The 26,495-nt window shown below is 37.7% G+C and overlaps 1 protein-coding gene across 2 annotated transcripts in view; it reads right to left on the bottom strand.

Annotated features, from left to right (window-relative positions):
- Positions 1-26,495, bottom strand: part of FBXL13 (F-box and leucine rich repeat protein 13) — a 298,479-nt gene that overhangs the window by 33,631 nt on the left and 238,353 nt on the right. The window contains exon 18 of one of the 2 annotated variants that reach the window (XM_064289905.1): positions 9,418-9,501. The exons of the other annotated variant lie outside the window; for it this stretch is intronic. Coding sequence (XP_064145975.1) covers positions 9,418-9,501 — 84 coding nt within the window. The remainder of the gene's footprint in view (positions 1-9,417; positions 9,502-26,495) is intronic. 2 annotated transcript variants of the gene reach the window in all.

The following is a 26,495-nucleotide window of genomic DNA, read 5'->3' as shown; positions in this document are numbered from 1 at the left end:
TCTACTCTGTCCCATAGGGTCGCTATGAGTTAGAACTTACTTCCCGGCAACAGGTTTTTTTTTTTTTTTTTTTTTAATGCAGTGCATACTGTGGTTGAAATTATAACAGAGATAGATATGGATTTAAGCTAAGCAAAGGTGAAAAACACTCCTTTCTGGGACTTAGAGACACATGTAAGTTGCCATAAGCAAACAGTGTTTGAGTGGGTATGGAAACCCTGGTGGCGTAGTGGTTAAGTTTGGCCAGTAACCAATAGGTTGGCAGTTCATAATCCACTAGGTGCTCCTTGGAAACTCTATGGGGCAGTACTACTCTGTCCTATAGGGTCACAATGAGTCAGAATTGACTCCATGGCAATGGGCTTGTTTTTTGTCTTTTTTTTAGTGGGTACATATTTTTTTACATATGTAGCATATAATAGTATGCTAGGTATTATATTAAATTCATTGGGATATTGGAAAATATGTTTAAAATTATAATCTCAGAGAAAAAATGACCCATTTTCTTTTTGCATGGTTTATTCTTTATACTATTCTTATGAATAAGCAATTAATATTTATGTAGGTTATCCAAAATCCAGTGCCGTCGAGTCGATTCTGATTCATAGCAACCCTACAGGACAGAGTAGAACTGCCCCATAGAGTTTCCAAAAAGCGCCTGGCGGATTCGAACTGCTGACCCTTTGGTTAGCACTTAACCACTACGCCACCAGGGTTTCCTATGTAGGTTATAGAATTTTTAAATGCTCTTACATACATAAATTTATTTAGTCAGCTATAATTTAGATGCCTCTGAAAAATGCATTGATTCCATTCACAGGAGTAAAAATGAGTATGTTATTTCTTCCAAGAGCATATTCCAAACTATCCCCTTACTATGAGAAGGAATTTGGCTGTAAGGATTTCCTGTTTGCTGACCATATTCAACTAAACCCAAAGAAATTATCTAACAATTGTACTAAAATTTTTTATTTTTTATTTAGTATATGTTGGTTTCTTCTTTACTAAATAGAATAATAATGATATTAAAAAGTCATATTCATTGTACGCTTTGTGTCAGGAGCCATACTAAGTACTTAGGTATTTTATATCATTTAAGCCTCACAAGAGGAAGAAGATGCTATTATTATACCCATTTTTACAAGTGAGAAATCAAAGGCTTAGAGAAGGTAACTTACCCAAAGTCACACAGACTGACAGAGCCAAAACTGAAAAAGTCTGTCTGACTCTAGAGCTGATGCTGGAAAACTATACCCCATGGGCCAAATTTAGACTACCACGTGTTTTTCTATGTCCCACACACTAAGAACAGTTTTTACATTTTTAAATGGTTGGAAAAAATCAAAATAATTATAATATTTTGTGATGTGGAAATTATATGAAATGTAAATTTTCGTGTCCATAGATAAAGTTTTATTGGAACACAGCCACTCTCATTTGTTTATGTACTGTGACTGTTTCCATTCTACAATGGCAGAGTTGAATGCTTGAAACAGAGACTGTTTGGCCCTCAAAGCCTAAAATATTTACTATCTGGCCCTTTACAGAAAAAGTTTGCCAACCCCTACTCTAGGGTGCTACCTCCTGTCTGCTTCCTAACTATAGCCACCATAGGATTTTTTCCATGAACGAAATGAATTGTTATAAGGCTAAGTGAATTGCCTAAGATCATGCCATGTAAGAGGCAATGATTCGGGATAAAAGTTAGGACTTCTGACGGCAAAGCCCACATTCCCTGCACTATATCATTGATTTCGCCATCAAAGAGCTAATCTACATACTTCTGTAGAAAAAAAAGTGTTGTCATTTAAATGGGGATTTAATTCTTTAAATTGAAGTATAAACAAAAAGAAAATTCTTTTACAACCTACAGTTATAATTTGCCTTGAATATTGACCATTATTTATTTGGTTTTAGCCTAGAAACATATAATCTTATGCATCTCTGTACACAATTTGTTGTTGTTGTCGTTCAGTACCATCAAGTCAGTTCCGACTCATAGCGACCCAGTGTACCACAGAATGAAACACTACCCAATCCTGAGCCATGCTCACAATCATTGTTATGCTTGAGTCCATTGTTGCAGCCGCTATGTCAATCCATCTCGTTGAGGGTCTCCCACTTTTTCGTTGACCCTCTACTTTACCAAGCATGATGTCCTTCTCTAGACACTGATTCCTCCTGACAACATGTCCAAAGTATGTGAGACACAGTGTCACCATTCTTGCTTCTAAGGAGCATTCTGGTTGTACTTCTAAGACAGATTTTTTCATTCTTTTGGCAGTCCATGGTATATTCAATATTCTCCACCAATACCACAATTCAAAGGCGTCAATTCTTCAGTCTTCCTTATTCATTGTTCAGCTTTCATATGAATACGATATGATTGAAAATACCATGGTTTGGGTCAGGTGCACCTTAGTCTTCAAGGTGCCATCTTTGCTTTTCAATGCTTTAAAGAGGTCCTTTGCAGATTTGCCCAATGCAATGCGTCTTTTGATTTCTTGACCACTGCTTCCATGGGTGTTGATTGTGGATCCAAGTAAAATTAAATCCTTGACAACTTCATTCTTCTCCCTTTATCATGATGTTGCTTATTGGTCCAGTTGTGAGGAATTTTGTTTTCTTTATGTTGAGGTGTAATTCGTACTGAAGGCTGTGGTCTTTGAATTCATCGGTAAGTGCTTCAAGTCATCTTCACTTTCAGCAACCAAGGTTGTGTCATCTGCATAACCCAGGATGTTAATGAGTCTTCCTCCAATTCTGATGCTGCATTCTTCCTCGTATAGTCCAGCTTCTCGGATTATATGCTCAACATACAGATTGAATAGGTATGGTGAAAGGATACAACGCTGGCGCACACGTTTCCTGACTTTAAACCATGCAGATCCCATTGTTCTGTCTGAACAACTGCCTCTTGATCTATGTAAAGGTTCCTCATGAGCACAATTAAGTGTCCTGGAATTCCCATTCTTCACAATGTTATCCATAATTTGTTATGATCCACGCAGTTGAATGCCTTTGCATAGTCAATAAAACACAGGTGAACATCCTTCTGATATTCTCTGCTTTCAGCCAGAATCCATCTGACATCAGCAATGATATCCCCACATCCTCCTCTGAATCCAGCCAGAATTTCTGACAGTTGCCAGTTGATATACCACTGCAGCCGCTTTTGAATGCCCTTCAGCAAAATTTTGCTTGCGTGGGATATTAATGATACTGTTCTATAATTTCTGCATTCAGTTGGATCACCTTTCTTGGGAATAGGCATAAATATGGATCTCTTCCAGTCAGTTGGCCAGGTAGCTGTCTTCCAAATTTCTTGGCATAAACGAGTAAGCACTTCCAGCACTGCATCCCTTTGTTGAAACATCTTAATTGATACTCCAACAGTTCCTGGAGCATTGTTTTTCACCAATGTTTTTAGTGCATCTTGGACTTCTTCCTTCAGTACCACCAGTTCCTGATCATATGCTACCTCTTGAAATGGTTGAAAATCGACTAATTCTTTTTGGTATAATGACTCTGTGTTTTCCTTCCATCTTCTTTTGATGCTTCCTGCATCATTTAATATTTTCCCCATAGAATCCTTCACTATTGCAACTCCGGGTTTGAGTTTTTTCTTCAGTTCTTTCAGCTTGAGAAATGTCAAGCGTGTCCTTCCCTTTTGGTTTTCTATCTCCAGCTCTTTGCACGTATCATTATAATACTTTACTTTGTCTTCTTGAGCCACCCTTTAAAGCCTTTTATTCAGTTCTTTTACTTCATCATTTCTTCCTTTTGCTTTAGCTGCTCGACATTCAAGAGCAAGTGTCAGAGTATCCTCTGACATCCAACTTGGCCTTTTCTTTTTTTCCTGTCTTTTCCTTGACCTCTTGCTTTCTTCATGTATGATGTCCTTGATGTTATTCCACAACTTGTCTGGTCTTTGGTCATTAGTGTTCAACGTGTCAAATCTATTCTTGAGATAGTCTCTAAATTCAGGTGGGATATACTCAAGGCTGTACTTTGGCTCTCATGGACTTGTTCTAATTTTCTGCAGTTTCAACTTGAACTTGCATATGAGCAATTGATGGTCTGTTCCACAGATGGCCCCTGGCCTAGTTCTGACTGATGATATTGAGCTTTTCCATTTTCTCTTTCCACAGATGTAGTCAATTTGATTCCTGTGTATTCCATCTGGCAAGGTCCATGTGTATAGTGCCATTTATGTTGGTGAAAAAAGGTATTTGCAATGAAGTCATTGGTCTTGCAAAATTCTGTCATGCAATCTCCAGCATTGTTTTTATCACCAAGGCCATATTTTCCAACCACTGATCATTCTTCTTTTTTTCCAACTTTCACATTCCAATCATCAGTAATTACCAATGAATCCTGATTGCATATTCAATCAATTTCAGACTGAAGAAGCTGATAAAAATCTTCAATTTCTTCATCTTTGGCCTTAGTGGTTGGTGCTTAAATTTGAATAATAGTTATATCAACTGGTCTTCCTTGTAGGCATATGGATATTATCCTATCACTGACAGCACTGGACTTCAGGGTAGATCTTGAATTTTTTTTTTTTGACAGTGAATGCAATGCCATTCCTCTTTAAGTTGTCATTCCCAGCATTGTAGACTATATGATTGTCCAACTCAAAATGGCCAATACCAGTCCATTTCACCTCACTAATGCCTATGATTTAGATATTTATGCACTCCATTTCATTTTTGAAGATTTCCAATTTTCTTAGATTCGTACTTCGTACATTCCAGGTTCCCATTATTAGTGGATGTTTTCAGCTGTTTCCTCCCATTTTGAGTTGTGCCACATAAGCAAGTGAAGGTCCCGAAAACTTTACTCCATCCACGTCATTAAGGTCGACTCTACTGGAGGCAGTTCTTCCCCAGTCATTCACTGAGTGCCTTCCAACCTGAGGGGTTCATCTTCCGACACTATATCAGACAGTGTTCCACTGCTATTCATAAGGTTTTCACTGGCTAATTCTTTTCAGAGTTAGACTGCCGGGTCCTTCTTCCTAGTCTATCTTAGTCTGGAAGCTCAGCTGAAACCAGTCCTCCACGGTTGGCCCTGCTGATACCCAAATACCGGTGGCATAACTTCCAGCATCACAGCAACATGTAAGCCCCCACAATACGACAAACTGACAGAAATGTGGGGGATATATAATTTAAGCATAATAAATATACACACACATTGACATGCATGCAATCCAACACACACTAAGGTATGTACACGTATGTAATTTAAACACATATACCTGACACTTAGTTATACATTTACATATATATTTACATGTAAACACACTTTTAATCTATGCATGTAAGATAGCATACACTAAATTTTTTATACATATTTAATTTACACACATAGACCAGACAAATAGATACCTTATATACATAGTTATTGCAAAAACACATAAATGCACGCTGTTTACACACAGTGTAAGCTATTGTGGTAGGTCATAATGGAGCCCAGTTTTCCCCTCTCTAATGCCCTCCCTATGGCAAAGTGGTTAAAAGCCAGCCATTCCTTGGAAACCCTAAGGGGATAGTTCTACTCTGTCCTACAGGGTCGCTATGAGTCAGAATCAACTAGATGGCAACTTTTTTTTTTTTTAATGCCCTCCCTGAATCAACTACCTTAACCTGCCAACATGGAAATAGAAATTTTTTTCCAGCTGCAAGGTGTTCACTCACAAATAACCTGCATAAAGAAAAATATGCACATTCATATATGTACATATTTTTTAAATGTATTTATAGCATACTTCATTCTCAGAAAAAGGGCATGAGAAATACAAAATAGATAAGGAAGTATTACCAGAGTAAATAATTGGATCTCTTCCATTGGTTCTATCTATCAAAACAACCTAACAAGACAGAATTTCCAATTTGTCTGTATTACAACATCCCAGTCAAGCCAGTTCTTTAGCCAAACTTGAGTCTGTTATTTAATTAAATTTATAAAATGTTCAAAGAAAAGGTGTCTTAAGAAATGCTCAATTACTGACGCATGAAACATTGCTTGCAAAACACATGTGTCTTTCAAGGGCACCAAATAATTTTACTTTGATGTAATCACTGAATGTCTAATGTTTTCAGAAAAGAACTAAAGTTGAAGAAAGTAATTAAATCCAGATCCTGACAGTCAGTATATCTGGGGCTCAAGACGCTCAGTGTGCATGTGCTATGGTTTCCAGTGAAACACTAAAATGAGGTAATTTTTTATTCTTATTATTTTCATGACTCTTGCAAAACTTAGCCAGGGTAGAAAATTTTTGTTTTTTCATTTTTCTCATGAAATGGATTATGCAGAGTATAAGTTATCAATGTCTTGTGCTGAAAAGAGAATTCCCTAGAGTTACCTATTATAAGTAATAAGAGAGAGAAAACTGGTAAATTGTGGATAATCTAAACTTCTCAGTTTAATCACCTTATTTTACTTCTTTCTCTCTTTTATAAATCCAGATAAAGAATTGTGAAATTGGCTCCTGGGTCACTTTATTCTCCCTCTTCCTCATCCATTTTCTTTTGGGACTTAATGATTCGTTGCTTTGAAGGAGTCAAGGAAGAGAAAGATTACCACACGCCCAGAAGCGTGAACCTTGGAAGAGGCAAAACTGGTTAAAAGCTGCAACACACACACACTTCTCTATCTTGCTCTTTCCCTCTTACTTTCTATCTCTCCATCTGTATCTCTGTCTCCCCAAAAGCAGGGAGGAAAAAAAGAGGGATGATGAAAAGGAGAAAAATCTTTTTCATGAACTTGAATAGAACAGTTGACCTTGTACAACTAATAATTAAATTATTCCATACTTCCATGATCCTGTATTCCCTTCTTTTATATTTTCTCTTTTAGATCACTGAAAATAAATACATACCAATTTTTTAAAGCTATGCCAGGCTCAGATAGTTGTTTGCATATTTGGTATATGAATAAATGCTTTCATCTAATATCTGAGAGCACCTAAAAATAAGTATGACTCCGAAGAGTGAAAAGAAAAAAATGCCTGGAACTCATAGAATCAAAGAGAATGGCAGAAAACATTGGCATTCTGATTCTTAGCCTCAGGCTTTGGTCAACACTCTCTCAGCCCAAGGAGCATTTAAAATTTAATAAGTGACAGATATTAAGAGGCTATGTCATCACCATGGTAGGTTTCATTACTATGAAATTATTTGTAGTTATAAATATATTGATCAAATATAATTGATCATCATGTAAGAAGTATAACTCAATATTAGAAATATATTTTAGCTGTCCTATTTTAATAACCATTAGTCTACCACCTTGTCAAAAATCTTTTGAAAGCCTGACTAGATCATATTCATGAATAAACCTTTGTTTAACTCTTAAAAGAATGCAATAGGTAAATTATCATGGTTTGACCAGGAACCTTTTGGCTTTTTCACCTAGTAGGTTACATAAATATAAATATTTTGTAACTCATTCTGTGATTGTAGTTACAATCTTGTCCAGTATAGAAGCTACTAGTCTTCTCTGGATCTTTGTTTTGAAGGAGAATGTTTGTTTTTTATTAAACTCTTTATATAATTGAATATACTGCTAGGCAGATTCCTTAGGGACTCATTAGAATCTTAGTACCCAGGGTCTGAAATTGAGGGAAATTGACATTGCTTAACGCTAGTGCCTCCTAAGGAGAGTTCTTAAAGATGTTACATTTTCACGTTAAGTATCATTACATTTCCGAAACAGCAAAAATAACTTGAAAACATTTTTTTCCCACTAAGCCATGTTGTCAACCAACCATTTGGAACAGTAATTCTACATTTCCACCCTTCATTTCTATAAAATTGTCGTGATATTAATTTGCTGAGAAGGTATAGGACTTTGAACCAATTTAAGCTCTCTAGGGCTTTTTTTTTTAGGGCTTAGTTTCCTTACCTGCAAAAACAGGTGGTTGGTTTAGATGGGTCTAGGAGTCCCTGGGTGGTACAAATTGTTAACACACTCGGCTGCTAATGGGGAAGAAAAGCTACTTCTGAAAAATTAGCCATTGAAAACCCTACGGAACACAGTTCTACTCTGACACAGATAGGATCACCACAAGTCAGAATCAACTCTACTTTAACTGGTGGTTAGGTGGTTCTAAGGTTCCTTTACCCCCAGAATTCTAAGCTAAGGTCTAGGGCACCTTTTGACCTGACACCCTCTTCAGCCCACCAGTTTCTGTGGGCAGTAATCAAGAATTAATTCAATCTATCTACAATCTCCTGCGCGTCCCGAAGCACACCATTGTACTAGAGTATCCTATAGGATTCTTTTCCACCCACTGACTCTCTACCTGGTGTCTGCCTTCCCTTCGATGTGCAGTATTTTAACACTTTTCTATTAGTCATGTTAGAACTTCTTGTAAAGTTCACCTCAAATTCATGGAAGACAACTTAACTTTAGGTTTGCCATGCTCTTTGGACTTCTTGGCTACCATTTAGATTATTGGTTCCCTTTAAAAATATCACCTTCTATGTTTTTACTAGTAAGTAAAAACATTTTGTCCTAGTTCAATACATGCATGACATGTGATTTTGCTTTTTCATCTCTTAATTTACCCAAGAAAAATGAAAATATATGTCCATACAAAAACATTGAGCTACTTAATGTTGCGATAAACATAATGTTGTGGCTTATGCTCAATAGCTCCTTTATGACTTCCTGAACATCCCTCAAAGCCAGGTCTAGGAAATTTACCTTTCTCATGAGTTCTTGAAATGCCAATTGAGAACATAATTCAATTACTTACGCGTTCTTTTCCAGTAAAATATGCTAACAGCTATGTTTGCAACTTAAGTTCCTAATTATTAAGTATTTGGCATAATTTTCAAACTCCCCAAATTTTCATGGTTAGATTATATACCATGTCCATCTACAGAGTCCTTTCTTTAAATGTGAAGGCTTTTTATCACATTGAATTTAGTTACTCATATAAAATGTCTACCTGTCCCTCTTTGGAAACCCTGGTGGCATAGTGGTTAAGAGATATGGCTGCTAACCAAAAGGTTGGCAGTTCAAATCCACCAGGTGCTCCTTAGAAACTCTATGGGGCAGTTCTACTCTGTACTCTAGGGTCAGTATGAGTTGGAATCAACTTGACGGCAACAGGTTTGGTTTTTTGGTTTGGTCGCTCTTTATCCTAAAGAGTTTGCCATCTGGAAGGGCGAGAGTAGACAAAAAAGAGGGGAAAACATACACTCTCAGTTACCTTAGGCTGTGCTGATCTGAAAGGAGATCTAAGTAAGGGCCAGGGTTGATCTTAGCTTAACCAAGAACACATACCTGTTGTTCCATTTCCAGTACACTTCTTTTTTTCCACTGTGGCTTACAATGTTTATTCAATTTGTGCTTAATTTTCTATCTTAATTCTTCAACAAAAGATGTTAATTATCTTACCTGAATTCCCATATCGGTGATTTTATAACACTCGGATAAAGAAAGTTCCTTTAATTTTTTATGTCTGGAAAGTGTCATCAAACCCTAAAAATATTTAACATAAAGATCATTTTATGATTATGATTCAGTATGGAAAGTGTATTTCTAATAAGATAACCATTTATCCTAATTTAAAAATTTAGCTTGTATCTTATATTTCCTTATACTTAACAAAATATAAAATCAATTTGATTAGGTAATGTCATGAAATAGAATTTTCAGGTTGTCTCTGATATTTTAGAATAACTGTTACGGAATCCCAGAGCCAGAAAACTCCTTGGGAGGTTATAATCTTCCCACTTGTTTCCAGGTAAATGTTATCTGAATCAACATAGACAAATCTTAAAGATCTCTAGACCTAACCTACGGCTTTATTTTGAAGACACTTCTTGTGACTCATGAATTTGCCAGTAAATATAAAAAATAATTTCCATAAAATTCTAAAACCCTTTAGCTCATTTTATTGTGTTTAATTCCTTAAAGAAAGAAATAATCTTCGTGTAGAGGCCTATATGCAAATAATGGCTCACCAACAACACCCTTTTTTTTAGATTAAAATTTTTGTTTCATCTTATTAAAAAAAAAATGGCACTTTCAGCCCTTAAAAATTTTTATGTGTGATTTTGCTATCTTATTTCTCTGTGCTTTTCTCCCTACACACACAACACTCATATAAGGAACTGAATGACAACTGTGCCTATGGATACGGTTCTCCCGTTCTGCATTCAGTATAACATTCCTTGTATAATTCTATAAGTTATGCTTCCTAGACTGGCTTCCAAAGCTGACTGGCTGGGAGAATGCCAGGAGCAGTATGAAGATTTATACTTTTTGCATTTTATTTGCAGGACTAGTTTACATTTTATTGATCTTAAATACAACATTTGACCCATAACTGAAAAACGGGTTGTACAAAATTAGATCCTGTTTTTTTTTCCCCCTAAAGTGCAGATTAGGCACAGATCTCACCCTTTCATTTTTCAAAAGAAATTCATATCAGGGGAAAATGTGCTTGAAATTCTGCTTCACCTAAGCTACTGCTTAAACTGTGATTTCATAACTTCATTTAATGATTTTGCACACTACCCAAAACTAAAATCATTCTGTTCATTCTTTTAATTTTATTGTAAATATGAATTTGTTTGCCAGGAACACATTATGTTTTGTGCCTCCTTATTTCAAACCAAAGAATGACCAAGCCCTGTGGAGCTATTGCATGTGTCTGGGTTCCAGATGTCAGTGCTATTTCGTTTATGTTAGAATAATTGGAAGAGTTTAGATATTTATCTAAAAGAAACCAAGCTATTTGAACAAAAACATCAGTCAGAGATGCACAATTTGTCTCTTTGCCCTATGCTTGATGATAGCTTTGTATGTTTTATTCTCCTGTGGGGAATTTGTCCTATGAAACTCTCTCTGAAGTTTTTACTTAGATTTCACTTTTATGTAGCCAAGTCAGAATTTTTTTAACATGAGCTGTAAATGCAGTGCACTTCTAAGTGTGGAAGCCCTGGCAGCACAGTGGTTAAGAGCTATGGCTGCTAATCAAAAGGTCAGCAGTTCAACTCTACCAGCCGCTCCTTGGAAACCCTATGGAGCTATTCCACTTGGTCCTATAGGGTCGCTATGAGTCGGAATCAACTTGACTGCGACGGGTTTGGTTTTTGTTTTGTTTTGTTTTTTGGTTTTCTAAGTATGACATGTAACACCCCGTATTCTCTTTGCCACTTTATTCAAAATTAAAATATTAAAATGGAATGCTATGTTTCATCACTATAATTGTTCATTAAAACTTATGGCCTCGAAATTGAATTTATCTCATGATTAATGGAGAAAAAACTGATGTGTTCAGTGATTTCATTCTACTTGGATAAACAATCAACATCCATGGAAACAGCAGTCAGGAAATCAAATGATGTATTGCATTAGGCAAATCCCCTGCAAAAGACTTGTTTAAAGTTTTAAAAAGCAAAAATGTCACTTTGACAACTAATGTACCCTGGCCCAAGTCATGATTTTTTCAATCACCTCATATTCATGGAAAACCTGGACAATGAAAAAGGAAAAAAGAAGAAAAATTGAGGCATTTGAATCATGATATTGACAAAGAATACTGAATATACTGTGGGCTGACAGAAGAATAAACAAATCAGTCTTAGAAGAAAAACAGCCAGAATGCTCCTTAGAAATGAGGATGGCAAAGCTTTGGCTCACTTACTTTAGATGTGTCATTAGGAAAGACCAATCTCTAGAAAAGGACATCAGGATTAGTAAGTAGAGGATCAACAAAAATGAGGGAATTCCTTGATGAGATGTATTGACACAATTGCCCCAGCAGTGGACTCCAACATACCAACAGGCAAGAAGATGGCACGAAACTAGGCAGTGTTTCAGTCAGTTATACACAAGGTCGCCATGAGTTGGAGCCAACTCAACAGCAACTAACAACAACAACAATGGGATTCCTGATTTATATGTGTATTTTCTTTGTTATTGTGCTATTACTTGCATATCTGTCAACAAAATGCTAGTGGGGCATTTCTGTTCATATCATCAAGTATTTTTATCAGATGTGTTGCAGGAGGTAGAATTCCATATTAAGAGCAGGCTTCTTTGAAATTTAGATGAATATTCCCAAGTTATCCTTCAAAGTTATCCTTCAAAAGGGCATTGATCCTTTACACTCGCTACAAGCAGGTATGAAAGGGCTTCTTTTTTACACTGGTCTTAACAAGAGGCAATATTTGGCTATTTTTTATTCCAAATTGATGTGCATACTAAAAAAGTGTCTCATCTCTATTATAATTTACTTTATACTCACACATTTGAGATCGGGTACCTAAAATGGCCACTTACAATTCTTTTATTGTTAAATATTTTCATACACCATTTGTCTTACGGGGTTCTATTTTTATTCTGATTGAGAGGAATTCTTTATATATTTTATGTGAGCAGCAACTTCTCCCATATCATCCTAGCACAGGGATGCCTGTCCATACAACCAAGAAGTGATTTGTCCTGTATCCTGTGATCACAGCTCAGCCACCTGTCAAGACATCTGACATGAGGTCCATCTACCTGACACAACAAGTTCTCAGTTCATGGACAAAATAAAGGAAAGGAAGTAGATATTACTAACTTCTCCCAGCCAGCATCCAAGCACTTTGGTCAAGACCCTACCTTCATTGCCAAGTCAGCAGCCAACAGGCCTTATGTTTGCTCCTGTGTTTCACAGCCTATCCCCAGACACTTATCCTAAGCAATGTCCTCAAATCTCAGGCACAGCCAGATATCCTGATGTGGACTCCACACCCAGCCTAGAGACTACCACATATAAATGTGGCCAAGACTCTAATTCAGCATCCAGGTACCAGGGAAGAAGTCCTCTTAGGTCCCCATCCAGATTTGCAGAATCCCCAAAAGAAATCGGAACTCAGCCCTTCCAGGCCCCGTAGTAGAGTATTCAGAGACATTATATAGAGACTGTTCAGCACTCCTCCTCCCCAGCCCTAGTAAAACTGGACTAGGATCCAAATAGGCAACTCAAGTAACCATGATGACACTGTGATAGTGTCAAGTATTGCCCTTCAGCATACAACAAAGCTTGCCTGATCCCTCTTTACCATCCCCCAAACCTACACCTGTCAGCCCTGTTCCTGATCAGCTCCTCATAATTATCTTTACAAGGTTGGACAATAGATTGTAGAGCTTCAGGTTCAAAACATCTTTTTGAATCGATCTTCCTGATAAGACTGAACCTCCTGCTCAGAGCCCTCATGTCCTCATTGGAGCCTGGGGGACACTGTTGCCATGTTGCTGAGAGTGTTCTCTTCTGAGAATGAGACTCCTCATGGCACGGAAGAGTCAGCCTCCAGATTCACATGACTCATAGGTGACTGGTGGACTGAGGAGGGGAACGATGCATTGAGCTTTGCCAGCTGTGGTGCATGTGCAAATGGTGGAACCCCTGATTATATACTGGGGGATCAGCAGACAGACCCTGACTATTTCAATTATGGAAATTACAGTTGTATTTAAAATGGAGCTTATTACACTGTCATATAAAATGCTTTTTTAAAAAGTTGAATTGATCAACATCATTAGTCATTAGGGGAACACTAACCAAAACCACAATGAGATATAATTTCACACCTACTAAGATGGCTATAATCAAAAAAGACATAATAACAAGTGTTGGTGTGGACAAGAAGAAATTGGAAGCCTCGTACATTGCTGGTAGGAATGTAAAATGGTATAGCCACTTTGGAAGAGTCTAGCAGTACCTCAAAAAGCTAAACACAGGGTTTCCATATGACCAAGCAATTCCACTCCTAGGTATGTACCCAAGAGAAATGAAAACATCTGCCCATACAAAAAGTGATTAACAAATGTTCACACCAGCATTATTCATAATAGCCAAAAACGTGAAAACAACCCAAAACTGATGAATGGATAAGTAAAATGTGGCATGTCCATACATACTAACACCCTTCAACAGGATTCATTCTTTAATGGCTTTTTAATCCAGCAGCTTTTCAGATTAGTGACTTAAAGAACAATCACAGCCAGCTAGGTAAATACTCCATTTGGCACTGGGAGGTTCATAAATGTTCCAGATGAGGAGGTGTTCTAACAAGTACTGGTTCCAACACTTTAGAGACTTTATTTATACCTTAAAAAGTCTTAAATCTCAGGTTTGGTCAAGATCCATTCATTCTTTTTTTTAAATAATTTTTATTGTGCTTTAAGTGAAAGTTTACAAATCAAGTCAGTCTCTCACACAAAAACCCATATACACCTTGCTACACACTCCCAATTACTCTCCCCCTAAAAAAAAAGAGACAGCCCGCTCTCTCCCTCCACTCTTTTTCGTGTCCATTTCGCCTGCTTCTAACCCCCTCCACCCTCTCATCTCCCCTCCAGGCAGGAGATGCCAATATAGTCTCAAGTGTCCACCTGATCCAAGAAGCTCACTCCTCACCAGCATCCCTCTCCAACCCATTGATCAGTCCAATCTATGTCTGAAGAGTTGGCTTCGGGAATGGTTCCTGTCCTGGGCCAACAGAAGGTCTGGGGGCCATGACCACAGGGATCCTTCCAGTCTCAGTCAGACCATTAAGTCTAGTCTTCTGAGAATCTGGGGTCTGCATCCCACTGCTCTCCTGCTCCCTCAGGGGTTCTCTGTTGTGTTCCCTGTCAGGGCAGTCATTGGTTGTAGCCAGGCACCATCTAGTTCTTCTGGTCTCAGGATGATGTAGTCTCTGGTTCATGTGGCCCCTTCTGTCTTTTAGGCTCGTAATCACCTTGTGTCCTTGGTGTTCTTCATTCTCCTTTGATCCGGGCGGGTTGAGACCAATTGATGCATCTTAGATGGCCTCTTCCTAGCATTTAAGACCCCAGACGCCTCTCTCCAAGGTGGGATGCAGAATGTTTTCTTAATAGATTTTATTACGCCAATTGACTTAGATGTTCCCTGAAACCATGGTCCCCAGACCCCTGCCTCTGCTACGCTGGCCTTCGAAGCATTCAGTTTATTCAGGAAACTTCTTTGCTTTTGGTTTAGTCCAATTGTGCTGACCTCCCCTGTACTGTGTGCTGTCTTTCCCTTCACCTAAAGTAGTTCGTATCTACTATCTAATTAGTGAACACCCCTCTCCCACACTCACTCCTTCCCCCCTCTCATAACCAAAAAAGAATGTTTTCTTCTCAGTTTAAACTATTTCTCAAGTTCTTACAATAGTGGTCTTATACAATATTTGTCCTTTTGCAACTGGCTAATTTCACTCAGCATAATGGTTAAGAAATGTTTCACAGATTCCTCACTGTTCTTTATCGATGCGTAGTATTCCATTGTATGAATATACCATAATTTATCCATTCATCCGTCGATGGGCACCTTGGTTGCTTCCATGTTTTTGCTATTGTAAACAGAGCTGCAATAAACATGGGTGTGCATTTATCTGTTCGTGTAAAGGCTCTTATTTCTCTAGGATATATTCCAAGGAGTGGGATTGCTGGATCGTATGGTAGTTCTATTTCTAGCTTTTTCAGGAAGCACCAAATCGATTTCCAAAGTGGTTGTACCACTTGACATTCCCACCAGCAGTGTAGAAGTGTTCCAATCTCTTCACGGCCTCTCCAACATTTATTATTTTGTGTTTTTTTTTTTTGTTGTTGTTGGAGTGAGAGGAAATCTAATTGTAGCTTTGATCTGCATTTCTCTAATGGCTAATGATCGTGAACATTTCCTCATATATCTATTAGCTACCTGAATGTCTTCTTTAGTGAAGTGTCTATTCATATCTTTTGCCCATTTTTTAATTGGGTTGTCTTTTTACAGTTGAGTTTTTGCAGTATTATGTAGATTTTAGAGGTCAGGCGCTGACCAGAAATGTCATAGCTAAAAACTTTTTCCCAGTCTCTAGGTAATCTTTTTACTCTTTTGGTGAAGTCTTGGGATGAGCATAAGTGTTTGATTTTCAGGACCTCCCAGTTATCTAGTTTTTCTTCTACGTTCTTTATAATGTTTTCTATACAGTTTATGCCGTGTATGAGGGCTCCTAACGTTGTCCCTATTTTTTCTTCCATGACCTTTATCATTTTAGATTTTATATTTAGGTCTTTGATCCATTTTGAGTTAGTTTTTGTGTGTGGAGTGAGGTATGGGTCTTGTTTCATTTTTTTGCAGATGGATATCCAGTTGTGCCAGCACCATTTATTAAAAAGACTGTTTTTTCCCCATTTAACTGTTTTGGTGCCTTTGTCAAATATCAACTGCTCATATGTGGATAAATTTATGTCTGGATTCTCAATTCTGTTCCATTGGTCCATGTATCTGTTGTTGTACCAGTACCAGGCTGTTTTGCCTACTGTGGCGGTATAATAGGTTCTAAAATCAGGTAAAGTAAGGCCTCCCACTTTGTTCTTCTTTTTCAGTAATGCCTTATTTATCCAGGGCCTCTTTCCCTTCCATATGAAGCTGGTGATTTGTTTCTCCATCTCATTAAAGAATGTCCTTGGGATTTGGATCGGAATTGCATTAAATGTATAGATCGCTTTTGGTAGAATAGACATTTTTATAATGTTAAGTCTTCCTATCCATGAGAAAGGTACCTTTTCCATTTATGTAGGTCTCTTTTGGTTTCCTGCAGAAGTGTATTGTAGTTTTCTTTGTATAAGTCTTTTACATCTCTGGTAAGATTTATTCCTAAGTATTTTATCTTCTTGGGGGCTACTGTAAATGGCATTGATTTGGTGATTTCCTCTTTGATGTTCTTTTTGTTGGTGTAGAGGAATCCAACTGATTTTTGTGTGTTTATCTTGTATCCCGATATTCTGCTGAAATCTTCCATTAGTTTCAGTAGTTTTCTGTGTATAAGATCATGTCATCTGCAAATAGAGATACTTTTACTTCTTCCTTGCCAATCTGGATGCCCTTTATTTCTTTATCTAGCCTAATTGCTCTGGCTAGGACTTCCAGCACAATGTTGAATAAGAGTGGTGATAAAGGGCATCCTTGTCTGGTTCCCGATCTCAGTGGGAATGTTTTCAGGCTGTCTCCATTTAGGGTGATGTTGGTTGTTGGCTTTGTATAAATGCCCTTTATTATGTTGAGAAATTTTCCTTCTATTCCTATTTTGCTGAGAGTTTTTTTTATCATGAATGGGTGTTGAACTTTGTCAAATGCCTTTTCTGCATCAATTCATAAAATCATGTGATTCCTGTCTTTTGTTTTATTTATGTGGTGGATTACATTAATTGTTTTTCTAATGCTGAACCAAGGAGTTTCCCATCCCTGCATACCTGGTATGAATCCCACTTGGTCATGGTGAATTATTTTTTAGATATGTTGTTGAATTCTATTGGCTAGAATTTCGTTGAGGATTTTTGCATCTGCATTCATGAGGGATACAAGTCTATAATTTTCTTTTCTTGTGGTGCCTTTACCTGGTTTTGGTATCAGGAATATGGTGGCTTCATAGAATAAGTTTGGTAGTGTTCCATCTTTTTCTATGCTCTGAAATACCTTCAGTAGTAGTGGTGTTAACTCTTCTCTGAAAGTTTGGTAGAACTCTGCAGTGAAGCCGTCTGGACCAGGGCTTTTTTTTGTTGGGAGTTTTTTGATTCCCTTTTCAATCTCTTCTTTTGTTATGGGTCTATTTAGTTGTTCTACCTCTGTGTTAGTTTAGGTAGGTAGTGTGTTTCTAGAAATTCACCCATTTCTTCTAGGTTTTCAAATTTGTTTGAGTATAGTTTTTCATAGTAATCTGATATGATTCTTTTAATTTCAGTTGGGTCTGTTGTAATATCGCCCATCTCATTTCTTATTCAGGTTATTTGCTTCCTCTCCTGTTTTTCTTTTGTCAGTTTGGCCAATGGTTTATCAATTTTGTTGAGTTTTTCAAAAAACCAGCTTTTGGTCTTGTTAATTCTTTCAACTGTTTTTGTTTTCTATTTCATTTAGTTCAGCTCTAATTTTTATTATTTGTTTTCTTCTGGTGCCTGTGGGTTTCTTTTGTTGCTCTCTTTCTATTTGTTCAAGTTGTAGGGATAGTCCTTTGATTTTGGCCCTTTCTTCTTTTTGGATGTGTGCACTTATTGCTATAAATTGGCCTCTGAGCACTACTTTTGCTGTGTCCCAAAGGTTCTGATAGGAAGTGTTTTCATTCTCATTGGATTCTATGAATTTCTTTATTCCATCCCCAGTCTTTTTTGAGCAGGGTATTACTCCGTTTCCAAGTGTTTGATTTCTTTTCCCTGCTTTTCCTGTCACTGATTTCCACTTTTATGGCCTTATGGGCAGAGAAGATGCTTTGTAATATTTCAATGTTTTGGATTCTTCTGAGGCTTGCTTTATGACCTAACATGTGGTCTATTCTAGAGAATGTTCCATGTGCACTAGAAAAGAAAGTATAGTTGGTTGCTGTTGGGTGGAGTGTTCTGTATATGTCTACAAGGTCAAGTTGGTTGATTGTGACATTTAGATCTTCCATGCCTTTATTGAGCTTCTTTCTGGATGTCCTGTCCTTCACCGAATGTGGTGTGTTGAAGTCTCCTACAATTATTATGGAGCTGTCTATCTCACTTTTCAATGCTGATAGAGTTTGTTTTATGTATTTTGCAGCCCTGTCATTGGGTGCATAAATATTTAAAATGGTTATATCTTCTTGGTGTATTGTCCCTTTAATCATTATATAGTGTCCTTCCTTATCCTTTCTAATGGATTTATCTGTAAAGTCTATTTTGTCAGAAATTAATATTGCCACTCCTGCTTTTTTTTGATTGTTGTTTGCTTGATGTATTTTTTCCATTCTTTGAGTTTTTGTTTGTTTGTGTCTCTAAGTCTAAGGTGTGTCTCTTGTAGGCAGCATATAGGCGGATGGTGTTTTTTAATCCATTCTGCCACTCTCTGTCTCTTTATTGGTGCATTTAGTCCATTTACATTCAGGGTAATTATGGATAGGTATGAATTTAGTGCTATCGTTTTGATATCTTTTTTTTGTGTGTTGACAGCTTCTTTTTCCCACTTGATTTTATGTGCTGAGTAGATTTTCTTTATATATTGTTCTTTCCTCATATTTATTATTGTTGACCTTGTTTCTGCTGAGTCTGTATTTTTCCCTTGTATTTGGATGAGTAGGATAGTTTGTCTCCTTTGTGGTTACCTTATTTACCCTTATTTTTCTAAATTTATAACTAACTTTTATTTCTTTGTATCGCCGTATCTTCCTCTCCATATGGAAGGTGTATGATTACATTTCTTAGTCCCTCTTTATTATTTTAACGTTGTCTTCTTTTATATAATAACATTGCCATTACCCTTGTTGGGCTTTATATATATATATATATATATATATATATATATATATCTTGCTTTGATTTTGGGTTTTTGGGTTTTTTTTTTATTTCCTTGTCTGGGTTGACTTCTGGATGCTCTGCCCGGTGTTCTAGCCTTGGGTCGATACCTGATATGATTGATTTTCTAACCAAAGAACTCCCTTTAGTATTTCTTGTAGTTTTGGTTTGGTTTTTACGAATTCCCTCAACTTGTGTTTATCTGGAAATGTCTTAATTTCACCTTCATATTTAAGAGGCAGTTTTGATGGATATATGATTCTTGGAAGGCAATTTTTTTCCTTCAATTTTTTAAATATGTCATCCCATTGCCTTCTTGCCTGCATGGTTTCTGCCGAGTAGTCCGAGCTTATTCTTATTGGCTCTCCCTTGTAGGTGACTTTTCTTTTATCCCTTGCTGCTCTTATAATTGTCTCCTTATCTTTTGTTTTGGCAAGCTTGATTATGTCTTGGTGACTTTCTTTTAAGATCTACCTTATGTGGAGTTTGATGATCATCTTGGATAGATATCTTCTCATCTTTCACAATATCAGGGAAGTTTTCTGCCAACAAATCCTCAACAATTTTCTCTGTATTTTCTGTTATCCCTCCCTGTTCTGGTACTCCAATCACTCATAGGTTATTTCTCGTCATAGAGTCTCACATGATTCTTAAGGTTTCTTCTTTTTTTTTTAATTATTTTATCTGATTTTTCTTCAGATATATTAGTGCCAAGTGCTTTATCTTTAAGTTCAGAAATTCTAGCTTCTACTTGCTCAATTCTGCTCCTCTGACTTTCTATTGAGTTATTTAATTCTGTAATTTTATTGTTAATCTTCTGAATTTCTGATTGCTGTCTGTGGATTTTTCCAGCTTATTAAACTTTTCATTATGTTCCTGAATAATCTTTCTGAGTTCTTCAGTTGCTTTATCTCTGTGTGTTCCTTGGCCTGTTCTGCGTATTGCCTCATTTCCTTCCTGATGTCTTGAAGGGTTCTGTATATTAAACTTTTGTATTCTGCCTCTGGTAATTCCATGAATGCACTTTCATCTAAAAGATCCCTGGATTCTTTGTTTTGAGAGCCTGTTGAGGTGATCATGGCCTGTTTCTTTATGTGACTTGATATCGAGTGTTGTCTTCAAGCCATCTATAAGTTATTGTATTAGTTTATGCTTGCTTACTGTGTCATAACTGCTTGCTTTGTTTTGTTTTAGTATACCCCTATGGGTTGCTTGAGTGAGCGAGCTTAATTATTTTTGCCTTTGGAGCTCTGGTGTCCTGTCCCCAGCTGCCCAGAGCTGTTATCAGGTATTATCAGTCTAGGAGTCCATTCAGTTTTCTTGTATGAATTCAGCTCAGGTTTCCAGGTAGCCGATATCAAGTGTGTGGTACAGGCTCTGTCCCACAGTCTTAGAGGGGCAGGGGTGATAGGCGTATATACTGGTATCTGATTGCAGCAGGGGGTCACGCTCTGAACAAGGCAGGGGGCTGAGAACTGACCCCCAAGTGTCTCTGAGGAAAACGCATCTCTGTTCCCTAGAGCGTGCTGGTGGGTGGGCTCTGCAGAGGGACCATGCGCACCCAAAGTTTTTGTTGTAAGGACTGGGAGGTACCAGTTATCCCTGGGCCCATGTCGCAGGTGGCTGGGCAACCCAAGTGGAGCCACCAGTCCTTAGGTCCCTGTTGTGGGTAGGTGAGGACCTTGTTTAATAGGCAAAGCAATGTCAAACATCAAACACCCACCACTCCACTGCACCGCTGAAATGGTTGGAGTTTGCCAACAAGGGTCTATTCTCCCGAAATAGGCCCACACAGGTCCATGCAGAAGGGAAAGGTGCTCAAGGTCCATGGATGGTTTATGCCTGGACAGAAGCCGCTTCTGTCCTGAGCTCCCCTGGTTAATGAAGCTAGCAAATTATCTTTTCCCCCCAGTTGGAAATTTTTTCCTTCCCCAAGACCGGGAGGACAGCTCCAGGTGCTCATCACAGTCTATCTCAGGCCTAGGGATTCAGCCGTTGAAGCTGGCTTGGGGGGAGGGGCACGGTAAAATATACGCAAGTACTTAGCTTTTGCTAGAGCGCCCTTCTCCTCAGGTTCCGGAGGTGTGAGTGGGCTGTGTGGCTGCTGCTTCTCCCTGAGGGAACTGCGGCCAAACTAGGACCAGCCCGCCACTGCAGCTGCCGCCACCGCAGCTGCTCCAGGAATGGTGCCTGAGGGCTCCCCGCGATTCAGGTCCGGCAACTTCTCTCCGCTTCTGAACGGTCTCTTCCTTCCCTGCCCCTCAGTTCATTGTCTAAGCTTGCCTTTGATGCACAGGGCTCCCAGCTTGTCACAAATATACTCGTTTCACTTGTTTTTTCGGGTCTTTGTTGTATAGAGGGCTCGACGGAAGCGTCTGTCTATTCCGCCATCTTGGCTTCTTCTCAGTTCATTCTTAATTCATCTTAATTAAGTTGGTAACTATTTATTTAGCATCTACTACATTGACCAGGCTCTGGGACAGGGACTGTGTGTATCAAGGTCAATGAAATGTTTGCTGTCAAGGAACCCACAATCTAGCGTGGAAGATAGATGTGTACAACAGATCATTACAATCCAGTGAAAGGTAAGTACTGTGCACAATGGTGGCACCAAAGAAAGATGATGGGCCAGCTACTGTGGGTTAGAGAAGGCTGCGTGGAGGAAGTTCATGAAAGGGGAAGTATTAGCTGCCAGGAAAATTATAGAGGGAAGGACATTCTAGTCAGAAGGAAAAGAATGTGCAAAGGCATGACAAGTATGGGGAACTATACAGCTTGGCATGTGTGTGTGAAAGACTTTTAAAATTTATTTTAACACCTGGCCCTAGACTTCCCCTTTAGGAGGAAAATGTGGGACTTCATTGTTGTTGTTTTTTTAATACCCTGTTAAGTGCTTGGGATAAAAGTCCAAGGGGCTGGCTGGTGCCAAGGTTTTACTTCTGGGAAAGACAGAAAGAGGAGATTAGGAAGGCAAAACTCAGGAGGAAAGAATAGCCAGCAAAATGTAGAGGGACTGGGCATCAGGGAGGCAGAGGGCAAGTTGGTGCTTGCTTTTCAGGGAAGCTGTGGCATCTTTACAATGTAAATCCTTTTTGGTCTCCTCCAAAAGTCAGCCAAACTCATGAATGCTTTGCAAGAGAGAGGTTTTGTGTTCCAAAAGTTTAATAAGGGACTAAATTTCACAATCAGACAAGGCACAAAGGAAGGCGGCTGGCATGGTAGCCTAGAGGAGAAGGCATTAAGTTGTATGAGAGTGCAAGGCCCCGGGAATTCACAGGAATACCCTCTATAGGCCATAGGATTGAGGGGCCTGGATCTGAGGGACCCAAGAGGCTCCATTGCAAAATTGGCTTGCTTGGTATCAGTTCCATTGAGGGGATTGTCAAAATAAAGCTCAAAAGAAAGCAGGCACCAAGTCACAGAGAGCCTTGTATGTTATTCTGAGGAATTTGGATTTCATCCTCTGCAACAGAATTAAACGAGACTTGCCCTCTCTTGCAGGGAATATGAATTGGTACATAAACAGCCATAATGCAAAAAAGAATCAGGTATGTGTTTCAAGAGAGGCATAGGGACCACAGAGCAGGGAGCAATTGATTCCAGTTGGTGGACAGAAGTCTAGAAAAGACTTTCATGGAGGAAGGAAGAATTTGACTTGAGCCTTAGAGATTGACAAACTGAGTAATGGGAACAATGTTTCAGGCCGAGGAAACAGTATGAACAAAGACTTCATTTGGAAAGTGTTAGTTGCTTGAGAAGTAGTTCAGTTTGAGGTCTCTAGGAGTAGTGGGAGGAAAGATTGAGTATTGCCAGGAACTGATACTTGTACAGGAAGACGTGCCAGCAGACCAAGCCTTGAAAAGTACATATATATTTTTTTTTCAATTTTACATCTGGAATTGATTAGCTGATGTAGATAGACATCAGCAATGAACTAGTTACCAAATGTTGGAATTGAATGTGTACGTTTGTGTGCATACTTACTATATGGCTGAGTCACTTTACTCCTGGTTTCAATATCAACAACATAAACATAAAACACCGCTTCCTCAACTTTTTATCCTGAAAATATTCACATCTACAGGAAAGTTCAAAAATGAGATGATGATTATCTATATGCTCTTCACCTGTATTTACCAGTTATAAACATTTTGCCACATTTGCTTAACTGCTGTATGTATATGAATATACATAATTTTATACATATATAAATATAGTTTTATATATACAGGTAGTCCCCAGGTTACGAATGTCTGACTTACGGACAACTCCTACTTGCCTTCAATGTTATGTAAATTTTCCCTCATTTTGAAACCATTGAACCATCCCCTACTTGCAACAAATTCTTCATCACAATCACCTGCATGTACAGCTTTTAAATCATTGAAAAGGCTTCAAGCCTTTTCTTTCACTAAAGTAAGGCTTAGTAAGAACCGGAGGCATCTGTTCCGATTTCCTTACAAGTTTGACTTAAAGACACAGTTAGGAACAGATCTTTTCACAACCCAGGGACTGCCTGCATACGTGTGTGTGTGAGTGTGAATGCCCATTGCTGTCATGACAATTCCAACTGATAGTGACCCTATAGGGCAGAGTAGAACTGGCCCATAGGATTTCTCTATGGAAGCAGACTGCCACATCTTTTTCCGGTGGAGCAGCTGGTGGGTTCAAACTGCCAACCTTTTGGTTAGCGGCTGAGCCCTAAATGACTGTGCCACAAGGGTTCTCTCTCTGTCTCTCTCTCTATACATATATATACTTTATTATCCCTGAACCTTTGGAAAATAAGTTTCAAATATCATGATGCTTCAGCCCTAAATATTCTATATGCAAGTCCTTAGGAAAGAGGACATTTCCTATGTAACCTTACAGTATTGTGATACCTAAGAAAATTAACAGTAATTCCATAATACCATCTAATGTAAAGTCAATATTTAAGTGTTTTTTTGGCTTCCAAGAACCAGAGTTCATGCATTGTATTTGATTGCCATCTCTTTAGCCTCCTTTTAAATTTTGTCTTTCAAGACATTGACTTGTTATTATGTAGAATGTCCCACATTCTGGATTTTGTCTGATTTTTCCTTATTATTAAAGTCCAGGTAAACATTTTTTGCAAGAAGACTATCTAGATGCTGTCAGGTTGTCCCCTGTCATGCTGCTGGGTCAATCAGCTCAGTTGCTGATGCCTTCACTAAAAGAGGTATATTTTCCCTTTTTAAATTAATAAGAAGGTAATCTGTGATGTGATTCTTTGAGACCATGTGATACCATTTTCCAACAATCTTCCAGTTAATGGTTTTAGCATTCATTGACGATCCTCGCCTAAAACATTTATTACACTGGGAGTTGCAAATCAGTAATTTTTTTTTTTTTTATCTACACTTATTAGCTGGTATTCATTTAAACCTTTTTTGTTACTTTTCTCTTTAATTCTACTGAATATTTTGGGAGGTGTTTTGAATAAAAAAAGTTAATTTTAGACATAATAACTAACTGTCCTAATTAATTTTTTTGTACAACTATTAACAGTCTTTTTATTTCTCCCATTTCTTGCTGGGAGACAGTTACAAAATGAAGTTATTGTTTTTGCTGGTGTGATTATGTTGTTGGTAAAAGATGACATAGTAAGAAAAACAAAAACATGAATACCTTGCCTCATTATAAGACTAAGCATTGACCATAATTTAAAAATAAACAAACAAACCATGTTTTGTATATGAAAATGTAATGGATGAAACCTTGCTAAACAGAGCTTAACATTCTGAAAGTAAGGTTTAGTCTTTAAAACTTGCCTGTGACTTTTCTTCTGAGACACTTTGCTTTTAGAAAAAGTCTGAAAAGATGATGTAGGCATTATGGAATACGGAATATCAACACTGGAAAAAACTGTAATGTAGCTTATCTGACAGCCACATTGTTACAAGTCATCTGTTAGCAGTATGCTTCAGTTTTGGAGACTGTTAACACTTTAATACAGTTACACCAGGACAGTAAATAAGCATAAACTTTATAGTCTCTCCTGCATATGATTAAAGAAGCAGTCTCTTGAAAATATCTATGTAAAATTATATAATATTGTAATTTTTCCAACTTCTAATTCGTTTTCTTAAATAGTCTTTACAAGTAGTAGCCTATGGACTTTTGAGACAAAAATACAAAAACAAATCTCTTATCTATAGTTGTGAAATGAGCCATTGTAAATGTATGGAGAAAATAATTTGAAATACTGCATAACATCTTAAAAACCCTAAATATAAGTTTTGCCACAAATATAACAATGAGTTATAAGGAGTTCATACATATTGCCAGGAGTATGGAGGACCTGGACAGAAAATTCACATAAGAGAAAATACAATTACAACGGTAAGCAAATATAGGGAAAATTATTAATATTACTAGAATTTTTTTAAATGTAAATTCAAATAACAATACAATTTTATTTTCTGTCTATTGTTGAAATTATGCAACCAATACTGGTGAACGAATGTAAGGCTACCATACTAATTTTATTGCTGATAACAATAAAAATTGCTACAGCACACTAGGAAAGCAATTGGCCAAAAAAAAACCAGACCAAACCTGCTGCCACCTAGTCGATTCCAACTCATAGTGACCCTACAGGACAGAGTAGAACTGCCCCGCAGGGTTTCTAAGCAGCACCTGGTGGATTTGAACTGGCGACCTTTTTGTTAGCAACTGTAGGTCTTAGCCACTATGCCACCAGGGTTTCCTAAATAACAGGTAAGAAACAGGATTGTAAAAATTTATGGGCAGGCCCCGTGTCTTATTCCTATTTGTATGCAAAACCCTATAGTACTGCAGTAGGAACTAGATAACTATCAAACAAAGGAGAAAAGGTGTAAGAAAAGAATGAATGAAATTTCTCAATAGGAGAAAAATTGAGTGAATTATAGTATACTCACTTGGAATGTTCTATAATCATGAAAAGTGCTATAAAGAATATATAGTAACACACTTAGGTTTAAAAAGCAGAATGCAGGATTATATTTATGTGTGTGCGTGCATGTAAGAACACTCAGATAAAATGAAAATAGATTGCTTTTTTGAAGTAGGCAATGGTATGGTTATATTTTTCCATCATGCATATTTCTTTTAGTGTTGTTAGAATGTTTGTGAAAAATAATTTAGAAAAATCTCAATACATGAGTCTATTATTAAATCTT

Source organism: Loxodonta africana, chromosome 8 (genome assembly GCF_030014295.1).
Source record: "Loxodonta africana isolate mLoxAfr1 chromosome 8, mLoxAfr1.hap2, whole genome shotgun sequence".
Taxonomy (NCBI): domain Eukaryota; kingdom Metazoa; phylum Chordata; class Mammalia; order Proboscidea; family Elephantidae; genus Loxodonta; species Loxodonta africana.
The sequence above is the reverse complement of the archived record's forward strand: the minus strand, read 5'-3'. Positions and strand labels throughout refer to the sequence as shown.